At 47.6% G+C, this 24,107-nt stretch overlaps 2 protein-coding genes across 3 annotated transcripts; one reads left to right on the top strand and one right to left on the bottom strand.

Moving 5' to 3' along the window:
- The first annotated feature begins 745 nt into the window (after positions 1-745).
- On the top strand, positions 746-19,130 carry C8H16orf96 (chromosome 8 C16orf96 homolog). The gene is made up of 17 exons (XM_044304368.1): positions 746-888; positions 1,490-1,905; positions 2,270-2,374; positions 2,542-2,622; positions 4,114-4,200; positions 4,738-4,888; positions 5,986-6,071; positions 6,145-6,255; positions 14,867-14,941; positions 15,279-15,443; positions 16,043-16,161; positions 16,421-16,483; positions 16,564-16,635; positions 17,873-18,020; positions 18,533-18,626; positions 18,707-18,790; positions 18,873-19,130. Exons 2-17 carry the CDS (start codon positions 1,510-1,512, stop codon positions 19,022-19,024), a joined length of 1,989 nt encoding a protein of 662 aa, XP_044160303.1. The 5' UTR covers positions 746-888; positions 1,490-1,509; the 3' UTR covers positions 19,025-19,130.
- Positions 19,131-20,403: 1,273 nt separating this feature from the next.
- Positions 20,404-23,430, bottom strand: LOC122944755 (UBA-like domain-containing protein 1). 2 transcript variants are annotated; one of them, XM_044303349.1, is made up of 4 exons: positions 23,278-23,430; positions 22,883-23,067; positions 22,549-22,608; positions 20,404-21,041 (listed from the first exon to the last, which is right to left on the bottom strand). In XM_044303349.1, exons 2-4 carry the CDS (start codon positions 23,000-23,002, stop codon positions 20,793-20,795), a joined length of 429 nt encoding a protein of 142 aa, XP_044159284.1. In that variant the 5' UTR covers positions 23,003-23,067; positions 23,278-23,430; the 3' UTR covers positions 20,404-20,792. The 2 variants fall into 2 exon arrangements, with proteins under 2 accessions (XP_044159284.1, XP_044159285.1); XM_044303350.1 differs by having other exon boundaries at positions 23,172-23,328.
- Positions 23,431-24,107: the final 677 nt, after the last annotated feature.

The raw sequence follows: 24,107 nt of genomic DNA, 5'->3' as shown, positions 1-24,107 counted from the left end.
CCCTAAGGGTATATTCACACATAGCAAATGCGCTGCAGATTTCCAACGGAAGCTCTGCATGGTATTCCTGCGGCTGCACATCCCCCTCCCCTTGTTGTGGCTCCTGCGTTTAAAGGGTATGTCCAGAATTAGAAAAACATGGCTGCCTTCTTCCAAAAACAGCGCCACCCCCATCTATTGGTTGTCTGTGGCATTGCAGCTCCACTGAAATGAATGGGGATAAGCTGCAGCACTCACACGACCTGTGGAGAGGTGCGGCCCTGTTTTGGGAAGAAAGCAGCCATGTTTTTCCACTCCTTTGAAACTGCAACCTTTATGAATACCTAGAAATGTCTCCCTACTCCTCTGCACATGCGCACGCTCGACTCAGCTGGACCTCCTATTGCTACACCCGTTTAGTCAATGCTGATTACGATTCTGACCGGGATCCGTCAGCAGGAGGTAATGACGGAAACCATCAGCATGTAGTAGTGGAAGGATCCGTCAGCAGTTTCGTTTTTCCTCTGCGCGCTGGTCCACTACCAGGGATAGAACGGGCAACCGTATATATATCGAGCCCCGTACTGCGCTCGCTGCCGACTGACCTGGTTGCAGAGGTCCATTGTGCAATGGTAGGAGGTGCAGGGGTTAAATTACCAGAGGTAGCAACAGGGACATAAACAGTAGACAAGTGTCCTCTGCAGATTACCAGGCGTTTCTGTGTCTCCTAGCAACCGGAGAAAACTTCCCCGCACAGTCCGGGAGTCAGTAGGCATGGCTGGCTGCGAGGGTTGCTATGAGGGTTCAGTGTAGTGTAGAATGAATTCCAGCATGCATGAGCTAGACTGAAGAGCTTGCACTTTAGGTACAGCTATCTGGAGACCCCCGCTACCTCGGTTTCTTCATAAGGTAAGGTACTCATGGCGCTGAGGATGGAGCAGGGGTTAGTGAAGAAAGTCACTATATTTCTGAGGGGAAGATCCCGGCGACAACACATTTCCACTTCTTTAGTAAATGAATGGACAACCCCTTTAAGTGTCCTTAGGACTATCCCTTTAAGTGCTCGGTTAGTTCCCCCCCATACAACATTTATCAGGTATCGACAGCTTAGGTCTGATCGCTGGGACCCCCGACGATCACGAAAATGGTCCTTGCGTGAAAGCAGTGGTAGGCGTGTTTCACCCTTGCGTTGACAGATCCTAAAGGCTGTTCTGGCCGGGAATAGCCGGCACTGCTGGAATTCCATCCGTCCGGTCCAGCTGAGATGCGGCCAAAACCCGGCAAATATGCCAAAAATTCAGCTGGCAGGAAGACCGTACCTGTAGTGTGAAACAAGCCTTAGTGCCCATGTGTGACCACCACTCCATGGACTTTGGGACTGTTGAGGAGAGTGCTCGACCATAGAAGTGAATGGGGCGGTGGTCAGGCTGAGATCATCTCCTCAGGGGTGTCTTGCTCTTCTAGAGAATCCCTTGCCTCTTTACTCCAGTTTATTTATTTCTTCCTTTAGACCCCTCCGAGATTTCCACCATGTCCGGTTCCGTGTCCTTCAAGGAGCTACTGAAATTTGCAATAGGTTCTCCAGAACTTGGTGCCGTCAACTTCAATGCCCTCTACTCCCTGCTCTATGGTCTCCTGGAACACCTGCAGGCGGGGGACGTACGGAAGAAGTTGTCCCAGGAGGAGAGGGAATTTATACAGCCGGAGCAAATTCATGTGGACGACTCTGGGAAACCATCCACCCTATTCCACCACCTGCAGGACAAGATGGCTCAGATGGAGGCCAAGCTCCAACACCTAGATGCTCTGCCCAGCTCCACGAGTCTCTTGCAAGCCAGCCAGTCCCAGAAGAAGCCTGTGGAGGAGATGTGGCAGCTAATGCAGCTGAAGAAGAAAACAGAGATGAACGAAGATGGAGTCAACAAGGTGAGACATGGATGTGATGCAGGGGCATACATACACCTAGAGGAAGCCCTAGCCTTAGCTATGGGAGCTATAGAGAAGCACCTCAGGTCAGCCATGTTCCCATCTGCCATGGATGGTGTAAACCTGGGCATGGTTTTCCAGAAGTACCTCAAAAGTTGGAGGGAACCAGCCTGAGGATCACTCTGTTCTACTGCGTTTCTGACCCACAACCCTCGCCCCATCACCCTGGGTCCATGTGGCATTACAACCACTACCCCCAATAGCTGCATCCCTGGCAGAGCTTGGTTTTCTGTATGAATACAGGAGAAAGGGTAAATGTCCACATGATGTCCTGTAACTGACCAATGATATCTCCATTTTCTAGGCCATGAGCGCCTTCCAGGAATTACTCAGCACATTCAATTCCCTCAGGGAGACCAACAACATGATCCAAGAAAGGCTGGCGACTCTTGGTGACCAAATGGCAAAGGTAAGAAAGTGTGGTCAGGGTGACTAAAGATTCAAGCCAGAAATGGTTGCTCCTTGGGGGCCGGCATACCAAGAACAGAGGAACCACTAAAGGAATTCCAGCCCAGTTGGTGCATTTTCTCCTCACCAGTAGATTTATCAGACCTTGTGCTGTTTCTTTTTTTGTAGATAAATATCCGAGAGATGGAGAGGAGACTACAAGATCTGGACGGGAGGACACAACATATCCCCCTGCTAGAAGACAAGCTGGTGAGATCACAAGGGAAGCTTAGCCCCATATATCTCATATAATTCTATGGTACTATGCTGGTTTTCCTCTGTCTGTGTAATTGGTAACCTGTACTGCAACTATGGACTATTCATGAACTAGAAAGACCAGGATGAACAGGGCTCAAAGTCCTGTCCATATACAGGGAACATGCAGTGTATGTGTTTTTAGCCAATAGAGTCCCCTGCAGTTTCTTTTAAGAAGAATTTATAAATCCTCCTTTCCATTTTAATTTCCATGTTCTATATGGCTTGTATGGTGTCTATAGTCTATATGAGGTACATGAATTACTGTATGTGTCTATAGTCTATATGGAGTATATGATTTACTGTATATGTGTCTATAGTCTATATGGAGTATATGATTTACTGTATATGTGTCTATAGTCTATATGAGTATATGATTTACTGTATATTTGTCTATAGTCTATATGGAGTATATGATTTACTGTATAGGTGTCTATAGTCTATATGAGTATATTATTTACTGTATAGGTGTCTATAGTCTATATGAGTATATGATTTACTGTATGTGTCTATAGTCTATATGAGTATATGATTTACTGTATATGTGTCTATAGTCTATATGAGTATATGATTTACTGTATATGTGTCTATAGTCTATATGGAGTATATGATTTACTGTATGTGTCTATAGTCTATATGGAGTATATGACTTATTGTATATGTGTCTATAGTCTATATGGAGTATATGATTTACAGTATATGTGTCTATAGTCTATATGAGTATATGATTTACAGTATATGTGTCTATAGTCTATATGAGTATATGATTTACTGTATACGTGTCTATAGTCTATATGAGTATATGATTTACTGTATAGGTGTCCATAGTCTATATAAGTATATGATTTACTGTATAGGTGTCTATAGTCTATATGGAGTATATGATTTACTGTGTATGTGTCTATAGTCTATATGGAGTATATGATTTATTGTATATGTGTCTATAGTCTATATGGAGTATATGATTTACTGTTTATGTGTCTATAGTCTATATGAGTATATGATTTACTGTGTATGTGTCTATAGTCTATATGGAGTATATGATTTACTGTATAGGTGTCTATAGTCTATATGGAGTATATGATTTACTGTGTATGTGTCTATAGTCTATATGGAGTATATGATTTACTGTGTATGTGTCTATAGTCTATATGGAGTATATGATTTATTGTATATGTGTCTATAGTCTATATGGAGTATATGATTTATTGTATATGTGTCTATAGTCTATATGGAGTATATGATTTACTGTATAGGTGTCCATAGTCTATATGCAGTATATGATTTACTGTATAGGTGTCCATAGTCTTTATGGAGTATATGATTTACTGTATAGGTGTCTATAGTCTATATGAGTATATGATTTACTGTTTATGTGTCTACAGTCTATGTGGGCCCTGCCGTTATCTGCTATTTGCTTGTGAATGTCTTTCCTTCTCTTTACAGGAGAATCTGCAGAAAAGGCTCCATTCGTATCCGGAGCAGTCTGAGCTGGTGACCTGGGCATTGCTACACGATGCCTTCACTGACAAGGTTGGAGTATATATTATATGGATATTGTATTTTACATCTCAAACATTTCTCCACAGTTATTTGCTTTGCCCATGAAATAACGATTCTTCGGCATCTTTTCTTAGACCACCATGTTGTGCCGTTCTGCTATAAATCCTCCTGTATCAATAACTTGACAGTTGGGTGTCCTTAGTCCTTGTCAATTTGGTGTCCCCCTACACAGTCTAATCAATGGTCAACTTATTCATACACTTCCAGGAGGAATAACAGATGAACCAGAGCATTTTAAGAATAAATGTTTCAGAATTGCTATTGGATGGGTGATGCAGGTACCTACTGATACGGACATTTCAGGAGAAAAACTATGGGGGAGATTTATCACACTAGGATAAAGTAGACTGGCTTAGTTTCCCATAGCAACCAGTCAGATTCCACCTTTCATTTTGGTAAATTAAAAATGAAAGGTGGAATCTGATTGGTTGCTCTGGGCAACTAAACCAGTTCTACTTAACACCAGTTTGATAAATCTCCCCCTATATGTGCCTGTATCCCCGTCAGACTGCAGACTGGGCCCTCAGCAACGAAACCAAGCAGCGTAATGTAAAGAGAATCCTGAACGGTCTAGGGACGCTGCCCGGAAAACATGACGGTCTAGAGAGTCGAGTTCAGGATATCGAGCAAGAGCTGAAAAAGCTGAATCAAGAGATGGGTGAGCACAGAATAGTAATAAAATGTGTGCACAGGGCATGGCCGTCACCTTATAAACTCATCCAGCCCTTCTCCTGACAAAAGAAGTCTACAATCATAACTCCACTAACTACTATAATACTGCTCCTATGTATAAGAATATAACTACTATAATACTGCTCCTATGTACAAGAATATAACTACTATAATACTGCTCCTATGTACAAGAATATAGCTACTATAATACTGCTTCTATGTACAAGAATATAACTACTATAATACTGCTCCTATGTACAGGAATATAACTACTATAATACTGCTCCTATGTACAAGAATATAACTACTATAATACTGCTTCCTATGTACAAGAATATAGCTACTATAATACTGCCTCCTATGTACAAGAATATAACTACTATAATACTGCCTCCTATGTACAAGAATATAACTACTATAATACTGCCTCCTATGTACAAGAATATAACTACTATAATACTGCCCCTATGTACAAGAATATAACTACTATAATACTGCTCCTATGTACAAGAATATAACTGCTATAATACTGCCTCCTATGTACAAGAATATAACTACTATAATACTGCTCCTATGTACAAGAATATAACTACTATAATACTGCCTCCTATGTACAAGAATATAACTACTATAATACTGCCCCTATGTACAAGAATATAACTACTATAATACTGCCCCTATGTACAAGAATATAACTACTATAATACTGCTCCTATGTACAAGAATATAACTGCTATAATACTGCTCCTATGTACAAGAATATAACTACTATAATACTGCTCCTATGTACAAGAATATAACGACTATACTACTGCCTCCTATGTACAAGAATATAACTACTATAATACTGCCTCCTATGTACAAGAATATAACTACTATAATACTGCCTCCTATGTACAAGAATATAACTACTATAATACTGCCCCATGTACAAGAATATAAATACTCTAATACTGCTCCTATGTGCAAGAATATAACTAGTATAATACTGCCCCTATATATTACCTCCTTCTATATATTAGTATAATACTGCCCCTATATATTACTATATAACTACTTTGGAGCTGTTTCCTATGATGACAGGTAAGATGGCTCTTCCTGAGGATCTGCTGAAGCAGTTGCGGACTCTGAGGACGGATGTGGACAGTCTGTTCTCTGAGAATAAGAAGGTTGGTGCTGCAGGTCCTGTGGTCGCCCTCCTTGTAGTGAGGTCCTTATTACAGTGATTTGTCCTCCTCTCAGGACAAGATAGACCTGAACGCCCTGAAGACCGGACTGCATGATCTGAATATGGCTCTACAACGACTGGACACCAGAACTGACAAACTGGCAGCAGACCTGGCTGAGAGCGCGGTGAGGAGACCTACATATAATCTCCAGGGGAGCAGTGTATCTAAGCTTATCACGTGTGATACTGTCTGCTGAGTCCATGTATCTAATCCTATCCTGTGTGATACTGTCTGCTGAGCTGTGTATCTAATCCTCTCCTGTGTGATACTGTCTGCTGAGCTGTGTATCTAATCCTATCCTGTGTGATACTGTCTGCTGAGCTGTGTATCTAATCCTCTCCTGTGTGATACTGTCTGCTGAGCTGTGTATCTAATCCTCCCCTGTGTGATACTGTCTGCTGCGCTGTGTATCTAATCCTCTCCTGTGTGATACTGTCTGCTGAGCTGTGTATCTAATCCTATCCCGTGTGATACTGTCTGCTAAGCTGTGTATCTAATCCTCTCCTGTGTGATACTGTCTGCTGAGCTGTGTATCTAATCCTATCCTGTGTGATACTGCCTGCTGAGCTGTGTATCTAATCCTGTCCTGTGTGATACTGTCTGCTGAGCTGTGTATCTAATCCTCTCCTGTGTGATACTGTCTGCTGCGCTGTGTATCTAATCCTCTCCTGTGTGATACTGTCTGCTGAGCTGTGTATCTAATCCTCTTCTGTGTGATACAGTCTGCTGAGCTGTGTATCTAATCCTATCCTGTGTGATACTGTCTGCTGAGATGTGTATCTAATCCTATCCTGTGTGATACTGTCTGCTGAGCTGTGTATCTAATCCTCTCCTGTGTGATACTGTCTGCTGAGCTGTGTATCTAATCCTGTCCTGTGTGATACTGTCTGCTGAGCTGTGTATCTAATCCTATCCTGTGTGATACTGTCTGCTGAGCTGTGTATCTAATCCTGTCCTGTGTGATACAGTCTGCTGAGCTGTGTATCTATTCCTCTCCTGTGTGATACTGCTTGCAGAGCTGTGTATCTAATCCTGCTCCTGTGTGATACTGTCTGCTGAGCTGTGTATCTAATCCTGTCCTGTGTGATACTGTCTGCTGAGCTGTGTATCTAATCCTATCCTGTGTGATACTGTCTGCTGAGCTGTGTACTAATCCTATCCTGTGTGATACTGTCTGCTGAGCTGTGTATCTAATCCTCTCCTGTGTGATACTGTCTGCTGAGCTGTGTATCTAATCCTCTCCTGTGTGATACTGTCTGCTGAGCTGTGTATCTAATCCTCTCCTGTGTGATACTGTCTGCTGAGCTGTGTATCTAATCCTATCCTGTGTGATACTGTCTGCTGAGCTGTGTATCTAATCCTGTCCTGTGTGATACAGTCTGCTGAGCTGTGTATCTAATCCTCTCCTGTGTGATACTGTCTGCTGAGCTGTGTATCTAATCCTCTCCTGTGTGATACTGTCTGCTGAGCTGTGTATCTAATCCTCTCCTGTGTGATACTGTCTGCTGAGCTGTGTATCTAATCCTATCCTGTGTGATACTGTCTGCTGAGCGGTGTATCTAATCCTATCCTGTGTGATACTGTCTGCTGAGCTGTGTATCTAATCCTATCTTGTGTGATACTGCCTGCTGAGCTGTGTATCTAATCCTATCCTGTGTGATACTGTCTGCTGAGCTGTGTATCTAATCCTCTCCTGTGTGATACTGTCTGCTGAGCTGTGTATCTAATCCTCTCCTGTGTGATACTGTCTGCTGAGCCGTGTATCTAATCCTATCATGTGTGATACTGTCTGCTGAGCGGTGTATCTAATCCTATCCTGTGTGATACAGTCTGCTGAGCTGTGTATCTAATCCTATCCTGTGTGATACTGTCTGCTGAGCTGTGTATCTAATCCTATCCTGTGTGATACTGTGTGCTGAGCTGTGTATCTAATCCTATCCTGTGTGATACTGTCTGCTGAGCTGTGTATCTAATCCTATCCTGTGTGATACTGTCTGCTGAGCTGTGTATCTAATCCTATCCTGTGTGATACTGTCTGCTGAGCTGTGTATCTAATCCTCTCCTGTGTGATACTGTCTGCTGAGCTGTGTATCTAATCCTCTCCTGTGTGATACTGTCTGCTGAGCTGTGTATCTAATCCTCTCCTGTGTGATACTGTCTGCTGAGCTGTGTATCTAATCCTCTCCTGTGTGATACTGTCTGCTGAGCTGTGTATCTAATCCTCTCCTGTGTGATACTGTCTGCTGAGCTGTGTATCTAATCCTATCCTGTGTGATACTGTCTGCTGAGCTGTGTATCTAATCCTATCCTGTGTGATACTGTCTGCTGAGCTGTGTATCTAATCCTATCCTGTGTGATACTGTCTGCTGAGCTGTGTATCTAATCCTATCCTGTGTGATACTGTCTGCTGAGCTGTGTATCTAATCCTCTCCTGTGTGATACTGTCTGCTGAGCTGTGTATCTAATCCTCTCCTGTGTGATACTGTCTGCTGAGCTGTGTATCTAATCCTCTCCTGTGTGATACTGTCTGCTGAGCTGTGTATCTAATCCTATCCTGTGTGATACTGTCTGCTGAGCTGTGTATCTAATCCTATCCTGTGTGATACTGTCTGCTGATGTGTATCTAATCCTCCTGTGTGATACTGTCTGCTGAGCTGTGTATCTAATCCTATCCTGTGTGATACTGTCTGCTGAGTGTGTATCTAATCCTATCCTGTGTGATACTGTCTGCTGAGCTGTGTATCTAATCCTCTCCTGTGTGATACTGTCTGCTGAGCTGTGTATCTAATCCTATCCTGTGTGATACTGTCTGCTGAGCTGTGTATCTAATCCTATCCTGTGTGATACTGTCTGCTGAGCTGTATCTAATCCTATCCTGTGTGATACTGTCTGCTGAGCTGTGTATCTAATCCTATCCTGTGTGATACTGTCTGCTGAGCTGTGTATCTAATCCTATCCTGTGTGATACTGTCTGCTGAGCTGTGTATCTAATCCTATCCTGTGTGATACTGTCTGCTGAGCTGTGTATCTAATCCTATCCTGTGTGATACTGTCTGCTGAGCTGTGTATCTAATCCTATCCTGTGTGATACTGTCTGCTGAGCTGTGTATCTAATCCTATCCTGTGTGATACTGTCTGCTGAGCTGTGTATCTAATCCTATCCTGTGTGATACTGTCTGCTGAGCTGTGTATCTAATCCTATCCTGTGTGATACTGTCTGCTGAGCTGTGTATCTAATCCTATCCTGTGTGATACTGTCTGCTGAGCTGTGTATCTAATCCTATCCTGTGTGATACTGTCTGCTGAGCTGTGTATCTAATCCTATCCTGTGTGATACTGTCTGCTGAGCTGTGTATCTAATCCTATCCTGTGTGATACTGTCTGCTGAGCTGTGTATCTAATCCTATCCTGTGTGATACTGTCTGCTGAGCTGTGTATCTAATCCTATCCTGTGTGATACTGTCTGCTGAGCTGTGTATCTAATCCTATCCTGTGTGATACTGTCTGCTGAGCTGTGTATCTAATCCTATCCTGTGTGATACTGTCTGCTGAGCTGTGTATCTAATCCTATCCTGTGTGATACTGTCTGCTGAGCTGTGTATCTAATCCTATCCTGTGTGATACTGTCTGCTGAGCTGTGTATCTAATCCTATCCTGTGTGATACTGTCTGCTGAGCTGTGTATCTAATCCTATCCTGTGTGATACTGTCTGCTGAGCTGTGTATCTAATCCTATCCTGTGTGATACTGTCTGCTGAGCTGTGTATCTAATCCTATCCTGTGTGATACTGTCTGCTGAGCTGTGTATCTAATCCTATCCTGTGTGATACTGTCTGCTGAGCTGTGTATCTAATCCTATCCTGTGTGATACTGTCTGCTGAGCTGTGTATCTAATCCTCTCCTGTGTGATACTGTCTGCTGAGCTGTGTATCTAATCCTATCCTGTGTGATACTGTCTGCTGAGCTGTGTATCTAATCCTATCCTGTGTGATACTGTCTGCTGAGCTGTGTATCTAATCCTCTCCTGTGTGATACTGTCTGCTGAGCTGTGTATCTAATCCTATCCTGTGTGATACTGTCTGCTGAGCTGTGTATCTAATCCTATCCTGTGTGATACTGTCTGCTGAGCTGTGTATCTAATCCTATCCTGTGTGATACTGTCTGCTGAGCTGTGTATCTAATCCTATCCTGTGTGATACTGTCTGCTGAGCGTGTATCTAATCCTATCCTGTGTGATACTGTCTGCTGAGCTGTGTATCTAATCCTATCCTGTGTGATACTGTCTGCTGAGCTGTGTATCTAATCCTATCCTGTGTGATACTGTCTGCTGAGCTGTGTATCTAATCCTATCCTGTGTGATACTGTCTGCTGAGCTGTGTATCTAATCCTATCCTGTGTGATACTGTCTGCTGAGCTGTGTATCTAATCCTATCCTGTGTGATACTGTCTGCTGAGCTGTGTATCTAATCCTATCCTGTGTGATACTGTCTGCTGAGCTGTGTATCTAATCCTATCCTGTGTGATACTGTCTGCTGAGCTGTGTATCTAATCCTATCCTGTGTGATACTGTCTGCTGAGCTGTGTATCTAATCCTATCCTGTGTGATACTGTCTGCTGAGCTGTGTATCTAATCCTCTCCTGTGTGATACTGTCTGCTGAGCTGTGTATCTGTGTGATACTGTCTGCTGAGCTGTGTATCTAATCCTATCCTGTGTGATACTGTCTGCTGAGCTGTGTATCTAATCCTATCCTGTGTGATACTGTCTGCTGAGCTGTGTATCTAATCCTATCCTGTGTGATACTGTCTGCTGAGCTGTGTATCTAATCCTATCCTGTGTGATACTGTCTGCTGAGCTGTGTATCTAATCCTATCCTGTGTGATACTGTCTGCTGAGCTGTGTATCTAATCCTATCCTGTGTGATACTGTCTGCTGAGCTGTGTATCTAATCCTATCCTGTGTGATACTGTCTGCTGAGCTGTGTATCTAATCCTATCCTGTGTGATACTGTCTGCTGAGCTGTGTATCTAATCCTATCCTGTGTGATACTGTCTGCTGAGCTGTGTATCTAATCCTATCCTGTGTGATACTGTCTGCTGAGCTGTGTATCTAATCCTCTCCTGTGTGATACTGTCTGCTGAGCTGTGTATCTAATCCTATCCTGTGTGATACTGTCTGCTGAGCTGTGTATCTAATCCTATCCTGTGTGATACTGTCTGCTGAGCTGTGTATCTAATCCTATCCTGTGTGATACTGTCTGCTGAGCTGTGTATCTAATCCTCTTCCTGTGTGATACTGTCTGCTGAGCTGTGTATCTAATCCTCTCCTGTGTGATACTGTCTGCTGAGCTGTGTATCTAATCCTCTCCTGTGTGATACTGTCTGCTGAGCTGTGTATCTAATCCTATCCTGTGTGATACTGTCTGCTGGAGCTGTGTATCTAATCCTGTCCTGTGGATACGTCTGCTGAGCTGTGTATCTAATCCTCTCCTGTGTGATACTGTCTGCTGAGCTGTGTATCTAATCCTCTCCTGTGTGATACTGTCTGCTGAGCTGTGTATCTAATCCTCTCCTGTGTGATACTGTCTGCTGAGCTGTGTATCTAATCCTATCCTGTGTGATACTGTCTGCTGAGCTGTGTATCTAATCCTATCCTGTGTGATACTGTCTGCTGAGCTGTGTATCTAATCCTATCCTGTGTGATACTGTCTGCTGAGCTGTGTATCTAATCCTATCCTGTGTGATACTGTCTGCTGAGCTGTGTATCTAATCCTCTCCTGTGTGATACTGTCTGCTGAGCTGTGTATCTAATCCTCTCCTGTGTGATACTGTCTGCTGAGCTGTGTATCTAATCCTATCATGTGTGATACTGTCTGCTGGGCTGTGTATCTAATCCTATCCTGGGGTCCTGGGTGTATAATCCTATCCTGTTGATACTGTCTGCTGAGCTGTGTATCTAATCCTCTCCTGTGTGATACTGTCTGCTGAGCTGTGTATCTAATCCTATCCTGTGTGATACTGTCTGCTGAGCTGTGTATCTAATCCTATCCTGTGTGATACTAGTCTGCTGAGCTGTGTATCTAATCCTATCCTGTGTGATACTGTCTGCTGAGCTGTGTATCTAATCCCTCCTGTGTGATACTGTCTGCTGAGCTGTGTATCTAATCCTATCCTGTGTGATACTGTCTGCTGCGCTGTGTATCTAATCCTCTCCTGTGTGATACTGTCTGCTGAGCTGTGTATCTAATCCTATCCTGTGTGATTACTGTCTGCTGAGCTGTGTATCTAATCCTATCCTGTGTGATACTGTCTGCTGAGCTGTGTATCTAATCCTATCCTGTGTGATACTGTCTGCTGAGCTGTGTATCTAATCCTATCCTGTGTGATACTGTCTGCTGAGCTGTGTATCTAATCCTCTCCTGTGTGATACTGTCTGCTGAGCTGTGTATCTAATCCTATCCTGTGTGATACTGTCTGCTGAGCTGTGTATCTAATCCTATCCTGTGTGATACTGTCTGCTGAGCTGTGTATCTAATCCTATCCTGTGTGATACTGTCTGCTGAGCTGTGTATCTAATCCTATCCTGTGTGATACTGTCTGCTGAGCTGTGTATCTAATCCTCTCCTGTGTGATACTGTGTGCTGAGCTGTGTATCTAATCCTATCCTGTGTGATACTGTCTGCTGAGCTGTGTATCTAATCCTATCCTGTGTGATACTGGTCTGCTGAGCTGTGTATCTAATCCTATCCTGTGTGATACTGTCTGCTGAGCTGTGTATCTAATCCTATCCTGTGTGATACTGTCTGCTGAGCTGTGTATCTAATCCTATCCTGTGTGATACTGTCTGCTGAGCTGTGTATCTAATCCTATCCTGTGTGATACTGTCTGCTGAGCTGTGTATCTAATCCTATCCTGTGTGATACTGTCTGCTGAGCTGTGTATCTAATCCTATCCTGTGTGATACTGTCTGCTGAGCTGTGTATCTAATCCTATCCTGTGTGATACTGTCTGCTGAGCTGTGTATCTAATCCTATCCTGTGTGATACTGTCTGCTGAGCTGTGTATCTAATCCTCTCCTGTGTGATACTGTCTGCTGAGCTGTGTATCTAATCCTATCCTGTGTGATACTGTCTGCTGAGCTGTGTATCTAATCCTATCCTGTGTGATACTGTCTGCTGAGCTGTGTATCTAATCCTATCCTGTGTGATACTGTCTGCTGAGCTGTGTATCTAATCCTATCCTGTGTGATACTGTCTGCTGAGCTGTGTATCTAATCCTATCCTGTGTGATACTGTCTGCTGAGCTGTGTATCTAATCCTATCCTGTGTGATACTGTCTGCTGAGCTGTGTATCTAATCCTATCCTGTGTGATACTGTCTGCTGAGCTGTGTATCTAATCCTATCCTGTGTGATACTGTCTGCTGAGCTGTGTATCTAATCCTATCCTGTGTGATACTGTCTGCTGAGCTGTGTATCTAATCCTATCCTGTGTGATACTGTCTGCTGAGCTGTGTATCTAATCCTATCCTGTGTGATACTGTCTGCTGAGCTGTGTATCTAATCCTATCCTGTGTGATACTGTCTGCTGAGCCGTGTATCTAATCCTATCCTGTGTGATACTGTCTGCTGAGCCTTGTATCTAATCCTATCCTGTGTGATACTGTCTGCTGAGCTGTGTATCTAATCCTATCCTGTGTGATACTGTCTGCTGAGCTGTGTATCTAATCCTATCCTGTGTGATACTGTCTGCTGAGCGTGTATCTAATCCTATCCTGTGTGATACTGTCTGCTGAGCTGTGTATCTAATCCTATCCTGTGTGATACTGTCTGCTGAGCCGTGTATCTAATCCTATCCTGTGTGATACTGTCTGCTGAGCTGTGTATCTAATCCTCTCCTGTGTGATACTGTCTGCTGAGCTGTGTATCTAATCCTATCCTGTGTGATACTGTCTGCTGAGCTGTGTATCTAATCCTATCATGTGTGATACTGTCTGCTGAGCTGTGTATCTAATCCTCTCCTGTGTGATACTGTCTGCTGAGCTGTGTATCTAATCCTATCCTGTGTGATACTGTCTGCTGAGCTGTGTATCTAATCCTATCCTGTGTGATACTGTCTGCTGAGCTGCGTATCTAATCCTGTCCTGTGTGATACTGTCTGCTGAGCTGTGTATCTAATCCTATCCTGTGTGATACTGTCTGCTGAGCTGCGTATCTAATCCTGTCCTGTGTGATACTGTCTGCTGAGCTGTGTATCTAATCTTCTCCTGTGTGATACTATCAGCTGAGCTGTGTATCTAATCCTATCCTGTGTGAGACTGTCTGCTGAGCGGTGTATCTAATCCTATCCTGTGTGATACAGTCTGCTGAGCCGTGTATCTAATCCTATCCTGTGTGATACTGTCTGCTAGCTGTATCTAATCCTATCCTGTGTGATACTGTCTGCTGAGCTGCGTATCTAATCCTATCATGTGTGATACTGTCTGCTGAGCTGCGTATCTAATCCTGTCCTGTGTGATACTGTCTGCTGAGCTGTGTATCTAATCCTCTCCTGTGTGATACTGCCTGCTGAGCTGTGTATCTAATCCTGTCCTGTGTGATACTGTCTGCTGAGCTGTGTATCTAATCCTGTCTGGATACAGCCATGTATCTAATCCCATAAGTCTGTGATACAGTCATAGCGGCACATGGCACTACAACCCCCATCATGTACAGTCACTGATTCTCTCCTCCCCTCGCAGACCCTCCAGAGTCAGATCGATGAGCTGGAGAAGAAGAAGCTGGATCGGGAGGACTTCCTGTTGGAGCTGAATTTGGTGAGGATTTATTTGGGGGTGACGGTGTGATGGGCCGGGGGTGTAGTCCTCGGGGGCGCAGAGGTGGTAGTCCTACCCGGGACCTGGTGCCTGCAGATGTCCAAAGTCCTCTCTGACATATAGGAAGAGTCTGATATTACACATGGTCCATGGTGGGCGTGGCCTGGTCCGGGGGGGAGGAGCCTGTGTGTGACTGGATGGCAGAAGGGCAGCCCCATGGCAGCCAAAATGGCTGACTATGGTCCTGCCCCCGAAACTGAAGGTCACAGACCACGGGGCGGGATCATGTGCAGGATCGGCAGCAGTCAGGACGTCTTCTTCTCTATCTTATGTGCAGAAAGCTGACAAACGGGCGCTGGAGAGCAAGGTGGGGCACGCCCAGTTGGAGGCCACCATCGGCGAGGTCAATGCCGTGCTAGAGGATCTGATCAAGAAACTGGCAGCACAGGAGTCCGAGTGGCGGAACATGCTGGCCAAGCTGCTGGCGGGGCTGGAGGCTAAGGTGACGTATACACAGGAGGACACGCCCCGTGGTGCGTTGTGGGGACACAACGCGTACAGCAGCCATGAGGCGAATCCCTTTCAATAAACTTTATTGAGGTTGTCCACAGGAGCGGTACAGCAGCCGGAGGGGCCCTGCGCGGCCTCTGTTTGCTCAGAGATCTTTGTTCCGTATCCAGTTGAGCAATCGCCATCACTAGGCGACTGGATCCATCACCCGGACAAAGCAAAACACTCCTGGTGACATCATCAGAAGGCCATGACATCAGAGGGAACCATGGCAATATTGCCTCGCCCAAAATACTCTGTGCTGCTGGGAAACCAGATCCCTGACTCCCCCCTCACATCATGTCTCTGCCCCGTCCTCAATGACAACTTCGTATAAGTGGACAGGAGTCAGGACACCACCCCCCGAAATAGTCAAACTTTCATTGCCTGAAATCCTCTGTGCTGCTGGGGATCTGTTCATTCTCTGTGTGTCTCAGTCTGTGATCTTCCACTGGCCTCCTCATCCACATAGACACTCTGCCCTACTCTCCTGAAATCCTCTGTGCTGCTGGAGGCCGCTGCGTGGTCTGAGGGTTTGTGTGTGTTTTCCAGCTCGGCCGCTCCGACTTGGACTCCATTCACAAAGACCTGGAGGATCTCTGGAGGTTCCTGAAGAAGCATCTCAACTCCGGCCAAGCCTTCGATCCAGACGGTGCGGCGGGCTTCAGGAAGTGAGTGGCGTGTGTGTACGGGGGGGTTGGCGCAGTCTATGGGGAGTGGTGAATATAATTCTAGAAATACAGTAAAGACTGACACCCGCACAGTGGGAGAGAGGCCGCTGGGCGGGTGTAACACTGTCTTATCTGAGATCAGGGTCTATGCCGATGGGGGGGAAGAGACGGGGATGGTCCGGGACGGGACGGGGGGGGGGGGCGGGGGGGAACAGAGAAAGAAACGGCAAATCTCAGACATCTTATCAAACATCCACAGGAAACTGTTCGAGAGAGTCAAGTGCATTTCATGTGACCGTCCTGTAACCATGGCGACCGGACCGTGAGTGACCCGATATACCACACATCCGCTCTCTGTCTGTCTGTCCGTCCCCCGGTAATGTCCGCCTTTCTCTCTTGCAGACATCTTGTCACCGTGCGTTCTCTTAACCCCCGGAACGCCTCTAACAGCGGAGACTACAACAAGAATTCCGTGTACGTGTGCGCAGGGCCGTAGTCGGATAGTCGCACTGTTCAGGGCTCTGACAACGTTCTGTTCATGAAGAAGATGATGGTTGTCAGCTACACAAGAGTACCAAACCTGCCTCTGTGCACAGCCGTGCCCCTCCCCGCCTGCATCTCTCTCCTCCTGTTGCCCCCTGCCCAGTATTCCTTGCTGGGGTAGTGGCTGCCAAGTAAACTGAATTAACCCCTTACCTGCCCTAGACCACCAGGGGAGCTTACATTAACCCCTTCTAAACCCTAGACCACTAGGGATTCTTACATTAACCTCTTCCGTGCCCTAGACCACTGGGGATTCTTACATTAACCTCTTCTCTGTCCTAGACCACCAAGTAAGATTACATTAACCTCTTCCCTGCCCTAGACAACCAGGCAAGCTTACATTAACTCCTTCCCTGCCCTAGTCCACCATGGGAGCTTACATTAACCCCTTCTCAACCCTAGACCACTAGGGATTCTTACATTAACCTCTTCCTTTCCGTAGACCACTAGGGATTCTTACATTAACCTCTTCCCTGCCCTAGACCACCAGGTAAGATTACATTAACCAATTCTCTGCCCTAGACCACCCGGCAGACTTACATTAACCTCTTCCCTGCCCTAGACCACCAGGCAGACTTACATTAACCTCTTCCCTGCCCCAGACCACCAGGCAAGCCTACATTAACCTCTTCCCTGCCCTAGACCACCAGGCAGACTTACAATAACCCCTTCTCTACCCTAGACCACTAGGAATTCTTACATTAACCTCATATGTACCTTAGACCACCACAGATGCTTACAGTAATCCCTTCTCTTCCTCAGACCACAAGGGATGCCTCCTATGACCCCTTTATTGCTTTAGACCACCGGGGATCCTTACATTAAGCCCGGTACTGCTTAGACCCCCAGAGATTTTGGGATTGATATAGTTAATACTGTAGACAATCAGGGTTACCAGTCTGGATCCCAGGAGTACGGGGACCGCTCCCACCTTTTATATAGATTTCAATTGGGGGGGAAGGGGGGGCACCTCAACAATAAATGTCGAGCCCTAGCCCCAGTCTCTAGACAAGGGGGGCACATCTCCGGCTCTAAATCAGTCACCAGACATGCTGCGTCCGTCCCACATGTGTGTACAGGACCCCCGGCCGCTCAGGGGCCCGGACTGTAGCCGACCTCAGGATCAGCTGCTGGTGAGATCTCTGCTCATGTGGACTCTTCTTTACAGGGACCCCTCTCACCTGTCAGAGCTCGAATTCCAGTACGAGCCCCCGAGACCCCACACGTCCTGCACGTTCCACCGAAAGACATCCCGAAACCAGAACCTCACCACGGTCTACCCGTACGGAGACCCCGGGCAAGTCCAGTACAAGAACGTAAGTGGGGTGTGTGGGGTGGCTATAGGGCCCGGTACATGAGGGTCCATGTGGGGTGGCTATAGGGCCCGGTACAGGAGTGTCCATGTGGGGTGGCTATAGGGCCCGGTACATGAGGGTCCATGTGGTGTGGCTATAGGGCCCGGTACATGAGTGTCCATGTGGGGTGGGTATAGGGCCCGGTACAGGAGTGTCCATGTGGGGTGGCTATAGGGCCCGGTACATGAGTGTCCATGTGGGGTGGCTATAGGGCCCGGTACATAAGGGTCCATGTGGGGTGGCTATAGGGCCCGGTACATGAGTGTCCATGTGGGGTGGCTATAGGGCCCGGTACATGAGTGTCCATGTGGGGTGGCTATAGGGCCCGGTACATGAGTGTCCATGTGGGGTGGCTATAGGGCCCGGTACATGAGCAGTTATGGAGAGGTTAGCCGTACCATAAGCAGGTGGGAGGATAGATAATCCATAATGGATAGAAACCTCTGTCCCTTCTTTTGCTGGTTGTATCACAGTCGGAGTTTGACCTGATGGGGATCGATGGTGTAATGTACAAAGGCCGCATAGACAAGAGTTACCCGGCTTACATTCCTGAGAGGGACCCCCCAGGTGAGTGTCAGCTCTGTGGCCCAGCTGTTTAGCCTCCTTGCGCCATGGGTTGCAGAGTGACGCTCTCTTCTCCTCCGCAGTGAAGACTCCTCAGCCGCCATACAGGATGGAAAGAGCGCGTTCAGCGACCCCGCACTACAGGACCTCCAGCGCCCCCACCTCACGTAAGCAGTACTGCCGCCACCCCCTATAGTCAGGACCCTTCTATATGGAGCATGTGTATGACCCCTGCTCTCCCCCTCACAGGGCCCCTCAGTCACTCCGCCCACTCCTCCCGCACCGGACTACAGGCGCCATCTACCACAGACGCCGCGCAGCCCACATTTCACGTGCCGTCAGCCACAGAGGACACAAGCATTCTGCAGCAACCAATCAACAGCCAGGAGCAGGCCGTCTGACCAATGATGAGGCCTTCAGTCAGAGGCCATCGCCCTCAACGCCATCCCTGCTGCCACCTACTGCTGGGCACCTACCCCCCCCCCCCCCCAGGACTTTATAACTGGAGTTTATATTTTCTCTCATGTACTGTGTATAGAATAAACCTGTCATATAATAAATGTACAATTCAATGGGCAGACGGGCATGTCGTGTGTGGGCACTGAGGGTCAGGCGGGCATGTCGTGTGTGGGCACTGAGGGTCAGGCGGGCATGTCGTGTGTGGACACTGAGGGTCAGGCGGGCATGTCGTGTGTGGACACTAAGGGGGAAGACGGGCATGTCGTGTGTGGACACTAAGGGGCAGACGGGCATGTCGTGTGGGCACTGAGGGCAGATGGGCATGTCGTGTGTGGACACTAAGGGGTAGACGGGCATGTCGTGTGTGGACACTAAGGGGCAGACGGGCATGTCGTGTGTGGACACTAAGGGGCAGACGGGCATGTCGTGTGTGGACACTAAGGGGCAGACGGGCATGTCGTGTGTGGACACTAAGGGGCAGACGGGCATGTCGTGTGTGGACACTAAGGGGCAGACGGGCATGTCGTGTGTGGACACTGAGGGGGAAGACGGGCATGTCGTGTGTGGATACTAAGGGGCAGACGGGCATGTCGTGTGTGGACACTAAGGGGCAGACGGGCATGTCGTGTGTGGGTACTGAGGGGCAGACAGACTCTCAATAGTGAGCACTGAGGGTCAGACGGGCATGTCGTGTGGGAACTGAGGGGCAGGTTGTGTGTGGGCACTGAGGGTCAGACGGGCATGTCATGTGTGGACACTAAGGGGCAGATGAGCATGTGTGTTGACACTAAGGGATCAGATGGGCATGTCGAGTGGGCACTGAGGGCAGATGGGCATGTCATGTGTTGGTACTGAGGGTCAGACGGGCATGTCGTTTATGAGCACTGAGGGGCAGAAATGCATGTGGTATGTGGGCACTTAGAGGCGAACGGGTATGGTCATGGGGGTGCAAGGTGGCAGACAGGCATGTCATGTGTGGGCACTGAGGGAAAGAGGGCAGTCATGTGGGCACTAAGGGCAGGTAAACCCTTTTTAAATACCTTATGTCTAGGCCAAGATATGATCATTTAACGCTACAGGCCCAAAGCCTGAGGCTGCACTACTGAGAGATCCGCGGACACTTCCTGCTCCAATTCCTGTCAGGATGTAGATATTGATGTGGATGGCGATTTCTACAGAGAAGGTCACTGCAGTAGTGCAGCCTCAGGTTTTGGGCCTGTAACTTCAATCGGCCATATCTCAGCCCAGAAGTCAGGTATGGAAACCATTTTTTCACGGATTTTCCCCACGGATTCTCCCGATCCAGCGGCCGCCACGTGGAAAAGATGAAAATATTTATTGTTGTCAACTCTTAAAACCGCTACAGGAACGTTTGTATTAAATGACATCCGAAACACAAATCCCTACACCGTAAGCTCCGCGGGTGAGAGGCCGAGGCCTGGAAATGCTCTGCGCCAGCACACAACGCGCTATGAGGTACGGCCGACGTCCCGGGCGGCTCTGCCGTGGTGTGCTTATCGTGCAGAGCGTCTCTCTAGTGGAGGTTGGAGGATGGAGCGGTGCAATGCTCTGCAGGCAAGTGAGGTAAATAGAGTGTCAGACAGACGGGCGCTGCCGCTGACGTATTGCTAGGGTGAGATGCCCGCCGCAGAGCCGCACCCTGAAGGTCCCATCCTGCCTCCTTCCTGGTGTCCGTCAGTCCTCGGCGCCTCATCTCTCGGCTTCGGCCGCTGGGTTTGCCTCCGCTCCTCTCGGGTTGTTCCCTCCAGGGAAGGTCATGCCCGGCTGCTGGCCCCGGGGGTCGTGGGGCAAATGGCTGCCGCTTCCTCCCTGCTGGAGCGGCGGGGACGTGGCCAGGGAAGACAGGTACCCGCTCTCCGAGGCTTTCAGGCGGGAAAACATGGCGAGGGCGTCGGGGAAGTTCGGAGGGGTCGCCGGGGTGTTGGCGGGGGTCCCCATCTGAAGAGAGAGGAGAACAGGATGGGCGGCGGGCACAGGTGACGCGGGTCTGCTACCTGGCGCTTTACAAGTGCTGTGAGACTACAACTCCCAGCATGCCCTGACAGCGAAAGCCTGGGAGTTGTAGTCTCACATCAGCCATCACGCCCCCGGGTTGCAGACGACCGGGCTACACAATATCACCTCATCGTATTCTTTCTTATTTCATCCAGATTCCCTCTCTGCTTGCTGTCAATGAATGTAAGCATCACTGGTTATATCCAGATGCCGAAAATCTGTACAGACCCAATCCAGCTCACAGCTGAGGGTTTGTTACAATCCCATCCAGTCTCAACACTTCAGCAGCACATATTTCTCTCCTGTCCTTGCGGTTTGTTACAATGTATCAGTCCGGAGCTCATAGAGGGGTATCTAGACTAGATACAACAGTAACAAACCCTCAGCTGTGAAAAGTATTAGGTCTGTACAGGCTTTCAGCCTTGGGATATGAACACGAACAGTTCTATTCACTGACAGCCAGCAGAGAATAGCGAGGAACTGACACACAAAGCTTCTTAGGCTGCAGACTATTGGGCTACACAACATCTCACGCCTCTTATTCTTTCTTACTTGATTCAGATTCCCTCTCTGCTTGCTGTCAATGAATGTGAGCATCACTGTTAATATCATCCAGGGATCGAAAATCTGTACAGACCCAATCCTGCTCACAGCTGAGGGTCTGTTACAATCAACACATCATCGCACACATTTCTCTCTTTTCCTGGTAGTTTGTTACAATGTATCAGTCCGGAGCTCACAGAGGGGCATTTAGACTAGAAACAACAGTAACAAACCCTCAGCTGTGAAAAGTATTAGGTCTGTACAGGCTTCATTCAGTGACAGCAAGGAACTAAGACACAAGGTTTCAGATTTTACACATCTTCTTTCTTATGTGATTCAGTTTCCTTCTCTGCTTGCTGTCAATTAATTTGTACCTTCTTGTTAATATCCAGAAGCTAAAAAAAATAAAAACATCCTGAATGAATACTTTTCACAGCTGGTGGTTTGTTACAACTGTATCCAGTGCAGACAGAGCTCAACACATCAGCGGCAGCACGCATTTCTCTGCTGTTCTGCCAGTTTGTTACAATGTATCAGTGCAGGTAAAATGTATAATTCTGGATCTCCCCAGAGGATGGCCTACACTGGGTGCAACGGTAACAGACCCTCAGCTGTGAAATGCATTAGGTCTGCACAGGTTTTCAGCACAAGAATGTGTTCCATTCACTGACAGCCATCAGAAAATAGCCCCTCTGTGAGCTCCTTTCTTATTACGCAATGATAAAGCTTTATTAACACAGATTCGGGAGGAACTCTGCAGACACATCACATCTCATCCTCCAGAGCTGAACTCACAATTTTAATGGCTGCTACTTGGAACCGGTCAGCGCTGCGTATAATGTACGTCTGTATAATACGCACAGTGCTGCGGCGCATATATTACAGTACAAGCGCCTCCCCCACTTACCATCTGATGATGCGGTATATACGGGTGATTCGTCTCCAGGAAGAAGGCGCTAAGAGCCGTCTGTAGAGGGGAGAAAAATATGGTAGTGTCACTTTAAATTCTGCGTGACCACCCCCCTGGCCTATAGCGTATCTACCACACTGGTTGTCACCCAACTTTCCCAGAACAGCAGCGCCCTCTGTGGTCTCACTGCGTAACTACCTGGGGGCCTGGATAGATGGCCGACAACCCTCGGCGGCCCTATTGGTTGTCACCCAGCTTTTCCTGAATTAAGTTTTACAGCTTGAAGTATGTTGGGAGTTGTAGTTTCCAGATCTGAGCGGGCATGCCTCACCTCATACTGCCAGTGCGCGGCCCGTAACAACTGCTCGGCCTGGTCGGTGGCGCATCCGGCCGCCAGCACGAACTGGGACACCAGAAGCTGCTGCTTCAACTGCTCAATGTCACCGGACATCCCGACGGGCGTCACAGCCACAGCGCCACGAATGCCACCGCAGGGTCAGAGGTCACTGGTCCGCTCTGCAACACAAAACATAGCACAAAAATCACATCAACGATGCGACTGCAGGACGGCGACCAACCAAGTGCCGCCATCTACTGCGCAACACCCGGCGCCAACGTACCGCGCATGCAGGTGACACACAGACGGCCCTGAGGTGGAGGGGGGCGCACAATCCCCTATAGACGGGGGATATACATTTATAAACACAACACGCATCGCACACTCACTGCCTCCGTACAGCTGCCCATCAGCCAGATCCGGCCCCATGGAGGCGGGGACGAGCAGAGCATGATGGGAGCTGTAGTTTATCCCACCGCTCGGCGTCCTCCTGTGCACGAGTCTTCCAGGAATTTCTATCCGGCGGTGGAGGTGGGGGAGAGTTCAGACAAGGCTCTACCTATCACACTGCATGGTACGACCCACGTCCTATCCATACGATACAATGTAACCAGTGACCGATCCAGCCGCCAAGATCGCCGCGTTACCCCGAGAAGAGAGCGCGTGCACACCGCGCACAGGGCTGGGGAAGTTGTACTGTGCAATAATAAATAACTAAAAGACCGCAGCGATGGGATGAGACACGAGATGTGTGGGGGCGTGCACCGCACCAGATTTCAGGAGCGGGCGTGCCCTGAGAAGTTGTACTGTGCAGTTATGGCAGCGGGAAGTAGTACTGTGTATGACGAACACGAGACCCTGGGAGAAGGGGCTTAGGGGAAGTTGTACTGTGCGTCCAAGTGCAAAATATCACACAGAGAGCGCGGGGGGGGGGTACGTGAGAAGTTGTACTGTGCGTCCAAGTGCAAAACATCACACAGAGAACGCGGGGGAGGGGGGGTACGTGAGAAGTTGTACTGTGTGTCCAAGTGCAAAATATTACAGAGAGCGCGGGGGGGGGGGGGGGGTACGTGAGAAGTTGTACTGTGCGTCCAAGTGCAAAACATCACACAGAGAGTGCGGGGGAGCAGGGCGGGCCCTGAGAAGTTGTACTGTGCAGTTATAAACAATATTATGTGACAGTGGGAAGTAGTACTGTGTATTACGAGAACGAGACCCT

The sequence above is a fragment of the Bufo gargarizans genome, chromosome 8, assembly GCF_014858855.1.
Source record: "Bufo gargarizans isolate SCDJY-AF-19 chromosome 8, ASM1485885v1, whole genome shotgun sequence".
Lineage (NCBI taxonomy): Eukaryota > Metazoa > Chordata > Amphibia > Anura > Bufonidae > Bufo > Bufo gargarizans.
The sequence above is the reverse complement of the archived record's forward strand: the minus strand, read 5'-3'. Positions and strand labels throughout refer to the sequence as shown.